The following is a 9,078-nucleotide window of genomic DNA, read 5'->3' as shown; positions in this document are numbered from 1 at the left end:
AAGTCAGGGAGCCTGATTCCTCCTGCTCCATTTTTCGTTCTCAAGATTGCTTTGGCTAATCAGGGTCTTTTGGTTTTCCATACAAATTGTGAAATTTTTTGTTCTAGTTCTGTAAAAAATGCCAGTGGTAGTTTGATAGGGATTGCATTGAATCTGTAGATTGCTTTGGGTAGTAGAGTCATTTTCACAATGTTATTTTTAGTTTTTTAAGTAACCTCCATACTGTTCTCCATAGTGGCTGTATCAATTTACATTCCCACCAGTGACTCAGTATTTTAAATTGAATGGTCTTTTCATGCTAGCCTTTGTGCTAAGCAGTTTACTTGCTTTTAAGGTATTCACTTTTGTCTCTATTTTACAGATAAAAAAAAAAAAACCCTGAGATTTTAAAAAAAGTTTAATAATTACCCAGATCATGTAGTTATGGTGAGGAAATGTCAGAATTCAAACCTAGTTCTGTCTTTATTCCTGAATGTATGGCCTTAATTTGTGTATATAGGTCTCAAAGACAAGTGTGAGAGAAGGCAAAAAAGGAAGTGGAGGAAAGGGAAGAGATGGTGATGACTATGAAAACTTTACTGAGCCTTCACTGTATGGTAGGCACTTTGCTAATTGCCACACATGGCTTAAATCATTTAATCATTGTAACAGCCTTAAAAAAGAGGTATTCTACTTTTCTCTGTTTTAAGGGTGGGAGAATGAAGTTGAGTTTTCCACTTGATCAGGGAAACAAGCTAATAAATGAAGGTAATGGGATTCAAACCCAGAGAACTTTTTATTCTAATAAGAAAATACTTACCATAAAATTTACTATCTTAACCATTTCTGGTGTACAGTTCAGTAGAGTTAAGTATATTTACCTTGTTGTGCGGTCTCCAGAACTTAAACCCAGATGACTTAAGAGTTTGTATCCTTAACCATATAATGACAAGCAACTGACTGCATAAACAGAAAATTTAGTGATGGAACATTTAGGCTTTATGCAATACATTAGGCGAGAAGCAATGGTTTTTAAGACACTGGTCACCAGGTGGTGAAGGACAAGATCCCCAAGAGAGGGGAAACAAATGAAGCGAGACCTATGATTGTTCCAGCTTTCTGCCTGGAACGAATTTCCATCTGTAATTCATTCGTGCTACAAGAGGGAACCTAGGTGGAGACCAACAAACTCTGAGTTGAGATGGAATGGGACCAAAGCAGCTAGAGTTTGCAGACAATATCAGAATGAAGGGTGCTGCGTAGAGAGAGAATCCCTGAGATCTGCAAAGGGTTCCCCTGGAGTGTTTGGCAGAGTGTTGATTTAATTGTTTTCATATTAAACATATGAAATACAGTTATAATAACTCTTTTAATGTTCTTGTCTGCTAATTCTAATGCCCACAACAGTTATTAAGTGTGTTTATGGGTGGAAATTACCTGAGGCCAGGGAAAGAAACAGTGCCCTGTGTTCACATAGTGCAGGAAATAGTACTTGTTCTTACTGGCCAGATGGGAAAAACTCATGATTTGTGGAGCATTGGATAGAGTACTCAGGTATGTCTTGCCCCAATGGTAGGGAATAAAATTAGCCCTACACTGAACACTGCTCCAGACCCATGTAACAAATCGTAAAGGCAAGACCCAAAAGGATCAAACTTTCTAACTACCTTTACCTTGTCCTGTAACAAAGCCTAAGAATATTTATAAGAATACAAAAAATGTCCAGCCCCTACAAGGTGAAATTCACAGCATCTGCCGTCTATTCAGTGAAAGATTATGAGACATGCAATGAAGCAGGAAAACACAATCTGTAATGAGAAGAATAAGCAGTCAATTGGAACCATCCCATAACTGTCGTGGGCATTAGAATTAGCAGACAAGAACATTAAAAGAGTTATTACAACTGTATTTCATATGTTTAATAAGTTAAATAGAGACCTAAAAGGTATAAATAAAACAGATGGAAATCTAACTTCTACAGATGAAAACTACAATGTTTTCAGTGGAAAGCACACCAGATGGCATTAACAACAGGTTAGACATTACAGAATATTATTGAACTAGAAGACAGCAGTAGAAACTATTCAAAATGAAACAGGGAAGAAAAGAATTTTTGATAAATATGAAAAAACCCATCAGTGGGCTGTGGGAAGAATTTGAGTGACCTAATATACTTGTAACTGGAGTCCTTGGGTGGGTGGGGGTGGGGAGAGTGAAAAAAATTGAAGAAATAAGAGTTGAAAAATTATAAACCCACAGACCCAAGGAGTTTACTGAAACTAAAGCTCAGTAAATATGAATAAACCAAAGCACATCAGAATCAAATTGCTCAAAACCAGTATTAAAGAGGAAAGTCTTAAAAGCACTAGGGAGGGAAAAGACACATTATATTCAGAGGAGCAATGGTAAGGATGACAGATTTCTTGTCAGAAGGAATATAGGTGAAAAGATAGTGGACCAAGGTTTTAAAAATATTTAAAGAAAAAATACGGACTTGTCGACCTGGAATTCTGTGCCCAGTGAAAATATCTTTCAAAAATGAAGACAGAAATAAAGACTTTGAGACATCCAACATCTGGAAGAGCTCTTCACCAGCAGAAGAAATTTTAGAGGAAGTTATCTAGGTAGAAGGAAAATGATACCAGATGGAAAGATGGATCCACATGAAGGAATGAAGAACCCTGGAAATGAGAAATAGAGATTTTTTTCCTTGGTATTTAAATCTCTTTAAAAGATAATTGTCTGTTTAAACCAAAACAATAACAATGTATTGTGGGCTTTATAAGATACAAGTAAGTAAAGTATATGATGACAGTAGTCTAAAGACCAGGAGGAAAGAAATGAAAGTATAGTAATGTCAGGTTCTTATACCTGAAGTGTTAAAATATCATTTGAAGGTGGGCTAAGTTAAAGATGTATATTTATAAGCCCTAAAGCAACCACTAAAATAACCGAACAGAGAGTTTTGCTAATAGGCTAGTTAAGAGGTAAAAACAGAATCATAAAAAACTAATTAGTCCCAATAAAGGAGAAGGGAGCAGAGAACAGATGGGACAAACAGAAATAAATAGCAAGATGATAGACTTAAACCTAACCACATTAGTAACTACTTTAAATGTAAATGATCCAAACACTCCAATTAAAAGGCAGAGGTTATCAGATTGGACAAAAAAGCAAGACCCAGCTCTATACTGCCTACTGTGAACTCACATTAAATACGTAGGCACAAATAGATTAAAAATAAAAGGATGGAAAAGAGATACCATGCCAGTCAAAAAAAAAAAAGAGTGCTATATTAATATCAGACAAAGTAGATTTTAGAACGTAGAATATTACAGAGAATAAAGAAGATCACTTGATAATTGATAAAGGAGTGAATTAATCCAAAAGGCATAATACATAATAATCATTGACATTTATGCGTGTAATAATAGAACTTCAAAAATCAAATAAGCAGGGCTTCCCTCGTGGTGCAGTGGTTGGGAATCCGCCTGCCAATGCAGGGGACATGGGTTCGATCCCTGGTCCGGGAAGATCCCACATGCTGTGGAGCAGCTAAGCCTGAGCACCACAACTACTGAGTCTGAGCTCTAGAGCCCACGAGCCACAACTACTGAAGCCTGCGTGCCTAGAGCCCATGCTCCACAACAAGAGAAGCCATTACAATGAGAAGCCCGTGCACCGCAGCGAAGAGTAGCCCTCGCTCACTGCAACTAGAGAAAGCCCACGTGCAGTAACAAAGACCCAATGCAGCCAAAAATAAATTAAATAAATAAAATTTTTTAAAAAAGAACAACAACAAAAAATTAAGCAGAGAACTGTAAGGAGAAATAGAAAAAGTCATAATTACAGACAGATTTCAATACCTTTCTCTCAATAATAGAACAGGTAGATAGAAAATCATGAAGGATATAGAAGACTTGAACAACACTGTCAGCCAGTTGACCTGGTTGACATTTATAAAACACTGTACTCAATAAGTGCAGAGATTGACCTTTCTAGAACACTCATCCATTAACAGCAGAATATACATTCTTTTCAAGTGTGCATGAAACATTGCAAGGATAGACTGCATTCTTGGTCATAAAATAAGTCTCAATGTATTTAAAAGGATTGATGTCATACAAAGTATGTTCTCTGGGTATAGTAGAATTAAATTAGAAGTCAATAACAGAAAGATAACTGAAAATTTCCCCATATTTAGAATCTAAATAACAGACTTCTAAATAGCACATGAATCATAGAAGAAATCAAAAAGGAAATTAGAAAGTATGTTGAACAGAATGAAAATGGTAACACAGCATAACAGAATCTGTGGGATGTTGCTAAAGCAGTATTAAGGGAACATTTATAGCACTAAATACCTGGATTAGAAAAGAAAAGTCTTAAATCAATGGTCTTTAGTAAAAAAAGAAGAGCGATTAAACTCAAAGTAAGCAGAAGGAAAGAAAGAAAGATCAAAGTGAAAACTAAAAAAATAGAAAGCAGAAAAATAAGGAAAATCAAAGGAAATAAAAGTTGGTTCTTGAGAAGATCGGTAAAATCAGTAAATCTCTAGCTATCCTGATCAGGACCAAAGAGTGAAGATACAGATTACCAGTATCAGGAATGAGGGAGGTAACATCACTATAGATTCAAAAGATATAAAAAACATAATGAGGGAATTTTTTTTTTTTTTTTTGGTGGTACGCGGGCCTCTCACTGCTGTGACCTCTCCCGTTGTGGAACACAGGCTCCGGACGCACAGGCTCAGTGGCCATGGCTCACGGGCCCAGCTGTTCCGCGGCATGTGGGATCTTCCCAGACCTGGGCACGAACCCGTGTCCCCTGCATTGGCAGGCGGATTCTCAACCACTGCGCCACCAGGGAAGCCCATAATGAGGGAATATTATGAACAACTTTATCTCCATAACTTCAGCAGCTTAGGTAAAATGGACAAATTCTTACCAAAGGTCACTCAAGAAGTAGATAACCAGAATAGCTGTTTATATATCAAATTGATGTCATTAATAACCTTTCACAAAGAAAATTCCAGGCCAAGATGGCTTCACTGGTGAATTCTGTCAAACATTTAAGGAGGAAATAATACCAATTCTACATACATTTGTCTAGAAAATTGAAGAAGAGGTAATACTTTCAAGGTCTTTTTTTTATACTGATACCAAAACTTGACAAAGACAGTCCAAGAAAACTACAGACCAGTGTCTCTCATGAACATAGATAACAAAAATTCTAAACAAAATTATAGCAAATTGAATTCAACAGTATTATAAAGCATAATATACTGTATTCAAGTGGGATTTATATCAGTAATGCAAGGTTGGTTTAACATTAGAAAATGAACAATTTAAAAAAAATCGAAGTATAGTTGATTTACAATGTTGTGTTAATTTCTGCTGTACAGCAAAGTGATTCAGTTATATATACATTCTTTTTTTATTCTTTTCCATTATGGTTTATCACAGGATATTGAATATAGTTCCCTGTGCTATACAGGAGGACCTTGTTGTTTATCTATTCTCTGTGTAATAGTTTGCATCTGCTAACCCCAAACTCCCACTCCACCCCTCCTCCATCCCCACCCTTGGCAACCACAAGTTTGTTCTCTATGTCTGTGAGTCTGTTTTGCAGATAAGTTCATTTGTGTCATATTTTAGATCCATGTATAAGTGATAGCATATGGTATTTGTCTTTCTCTTTCTGACTTACTTCACTTAGTATGATATTCTCTAGTTCCATCCATGTTGCTCCAAAGGGCATTATTTTGTTCTTTTTTTATGGCTGAGTTATATTCCATTGTATATATATACCACATCTTCTTTACCCATTCATCTCTTGATGGACATTTAGGTTGTTTCCATGTCTTGGCTATTGTGAATAGTGCTGCTATGAACATAGGGGGTGCATGTATCTTTTTTAAAATAAATTTATTTTATTTATTTATTTAATTTATTTTTGGCTGCATTGGGTCTTCGTTGCTGCACGTGGGCTTCCTCTAGTTGCGGTGGGTGGGGGCTACTCTTCGTTGCAGTGTGTGGGCTTCTCAATGTGGTGGCTTCTCTTGTTGTGGAGCACGGGCTCTAGGCGCGCGGGCTTCAATAGTTGTGGCACGAGGGCTTGGTAGCTGTGGCTCACGGGCTCTAGAGTACAGGCTCAGTAGTTGTGGAACATGGGCTTAGTTGCTCTGCAGCATGTGGGATCTTCCCGGATCAGGGCTTGAACCCATGTCCCCTGCATTGGCAGGTGGATTCTTAACCACTGTGCCACCAGGGAAACCTGCATGTATCTTTTTGAAATATAGTTTTGTACAGATGTGTACCCAGGAGTAAGATTGCTGGATCGTTTGGTAACTATTTTTAGTTTTTTGAGGAACCTCCATACTGTTCTCCATGGTGGCTGCACCAACTTACATTCCTACCAATAGTGTAGGAGGGTTCCTTTTTCTCCACACCCTCTCCAGCATTTATTATTTGTAGACTTTTTAATGATGGCCATTCTGACTGGTGTGAGGTAGTACCTCATTGTAGTTTTCATTTGCACTTCTGTAATAATTAGTGATGTTGAGCATCTTTTCACATGTCTGTTGGCCATCTGTATGTCTTCTTTGGAGAAGTGTCTATTTAGTTCTTCTGCCCATGAAAATCAGTCAATTTGATTTTCCATATTAATAAACTAAAAAGAAAACCATATAATCATCTCTTTAAAAATTTTATTTACTTATTTTTATTGCAGTATAGTTGATTTACAATGTTGTGTTAGTTTCAGGTGTACAGCAAAGTGATTCATTTATACATATTTTATATATATGTATTTTTTCAGATTCTTTTCCCTTATAGGCATAATTCCCCGTGCTATACAGTAGGTCCTTGTTGGTTATCTATTATAATCATCCTAATAGATGCAGAAAGAGTGGGTGACAAAAGTCAACACCTCTTCCTGATAGTTTTTATTAGCAAAGTATTAATAGAAGATAACTTTGTCAACCTGATAAAGGACATCCTAGACAAACCTATGGCTAACATCAAAACTTGTGTGTGTGGTTAAAATTCCCATTATAATAAGTTTTTAGGGATTTCCTGGCAGTCCAGTGGTTAAGACTCCATGCTTCCACTGCAGGGGGCGCAGTTTCGATCCCTGGTCGGGGAACTCAGATCCTGCATGCCGCACGGCATACCCCCCCCCCAAAAAAAAAGTATATGAAAATAAAGTGCTAGGATTAGTGAAACAGTTTCATATTTATAGATATTTGAATAATCATGGAATCATACTAGAACTAGAATGGGCCACAAGATGACATTAATTCAAATTGTTTATTTTTTATAGGTCAGTATGGAAATCCTTTAAATAAGTACATTAGACATTATGAAGGATTATCTTATGATGTGGATTCATTACACCAAAAACACCAGCGTGCCAAAAGAGCAGTTTCACATGAGGACCAGTTTTTACGTCTAGATTTCCATGCTCATGGAAGGTGAGTAAATTTATGCTGACTGTGTCTGAAGTTCCTATGTATTCAATCTATATTAAGAGAAGAAATTTATACCCTTAATTTTCCTTCTCTAATGGAAAGGTCCCCATTTGGAAATTGAGCCTACACTGAAATTTGGTATATACATTAAAAAAATGTTTTCTTTTAAAATGGATTGCCCTTTTTATGTTGTTAAGGAAACAGTCACATTGAAATGTTTTTAGGTTTATGAATCAGATCCTCTCTGTTGTATTATTAGAGGATGTGTCTTTAAAGAAGAGTCTATGTTTGTGGTTCAGCTAATTTTATGTGTTTTATGGCCTTTGTGTCTGTTCTCTGGTACTAACAGTGAAGATAGCTAGTTGTAGGCCATTAAATAAGTCATTTAATTTCTCATTAACTCAATTTTATCAGCTCTAAAATGACAACTTGTAGACAGATGACCTACTGTACTGCTTAATTCTCAGGCAGAATTGTTAAGGAATAAAGAACAGGGAGCCAAGGGAGAGAGGTAAAAAAAAAATCACATTTATTTAGTCCTGTTGTGTTCCAGGTACATGCTTTATATGCATTTTCTTATTTAATCTCTCTACACCCAAACAAGGTAAATCTTTTTCTATCCAAGGAAACCAAGGCTCAGAGAAGTTAAATAACTTCTTTAAAGTTACGTAGCACAGATTTTACCTGGACCTGGCTGATTCAAGACCCCATATTATTTTTTTCTTTGTCTGTTAGGAGTACTCAGATACAAAATCTTCAAGTATTCTTTGTCAGATTCTCTGCCTTGCCTGCTGTAATGAATAAATCTATTCCTTTTGTACTTTTTCTACAGTTGTAACCCTGATTTATTATTCACCTCCTAATAGGTTTCCCAGCTTCCATTCCATTTATCAATAAAGCTATCCTATGTACTGCTACAAGATGACTCTTCCTTAAATGCTTCCTTTTTCACGTCAGCTTATTGCTGTAAAGTCTTCAATTAATGATTGTTAGCCAGATTTCTTAACTGGGCTTTCAATATTCTTTGTAAATTAATTCAAGTCTATTCTAAACTTACTTTGTTCCACTTCCCAATATTGTGTCTGTTTCATTCAGAATGAGCTGCTCATTGCTGAATATACCATGTACAGTTTGTTTCCTGTATTATTTATCTTAAATTCTGATCATCTTTTAATACACAATTCAAGTTCTACTTCTTTGAAACTTTATTTACACCTTCCTCTGAACCTTTAAATTACTTACCTGTACCGTTGGCATTGGTTCAGTATCTCTTCCTTTTCATGTGTGTATTTCTTGTTTATTTTTCTGTAACTGTGTTTTTTCTTCCTCACAGGCAGACACATGCTGCTATTTAGTGTGTCTGCTATTTGCCCTTATATAATAGACACTCAAGAAAGATTTTAATGGATGAAAAAAATCAGATAATAAGAACTGCTATGAAACAAAGTATTTTGCACATGGAAATAAATGCATTACTTAACTTAATTTCCATATTATAAAACAATGGTCATTATAGAAAAAAGTACTTTCAAGTTATAAAATCTACTTGGTTTTGAAGGAAGAAAAAATTCATTTCAGGATCTGTTCTTCTAGATAAAAATTTTAGTGATGGTAAATCATGTAAATTT

The 9,078-nt window shown here is 35.9% G+C and overlaps 1 protein-coding gene across 3 annotated transcripts in view; it reads left to right on the top strand.

The window, feature by feature from the left end:
• ADAM10 (ADAM metallopeptidase domain 10) overlaps positions 1-9,078 on the top strand; it is a 111,370-nt gene that overhangs the window by 22,508 nt on the left and 79,784 nt on the right. For all 3 annotated transcript variants that reach the window (XM_007115884.4, XM_007115883.4, XM_007115885.4), the window contains exon 2: positions 7,303-7,453. In XM_007115884.4, coding sequence (XP_007115946.1) covers positions 7,303-7,453 — 151 coding nt within the window. The remainder of the gene's footprint in view (positions 1-7,302; positions 7,454-9,078) is intronic.

The sequence above is a fragment of the Physeter macrocephalus genome, chromosome 11 (assembly GCF_002837175.3).
Source record: "Physeter macrocephalus isolate SW-GA chromosome 11, ASM283717v5, whole genome shotgun sequence".
Taxonomy (NCBI): Eukaryota; Metazoa; Chordata; class Mammalia; order Artiodactyla; family Physeteridae; genus Physeter; species Physeter macrocephalus.
The sequence above is the reverse complement of the archived record's forward strand: the minus strand, read 5'-3'. Positions and strand labels throughout refer to the sequence as shown.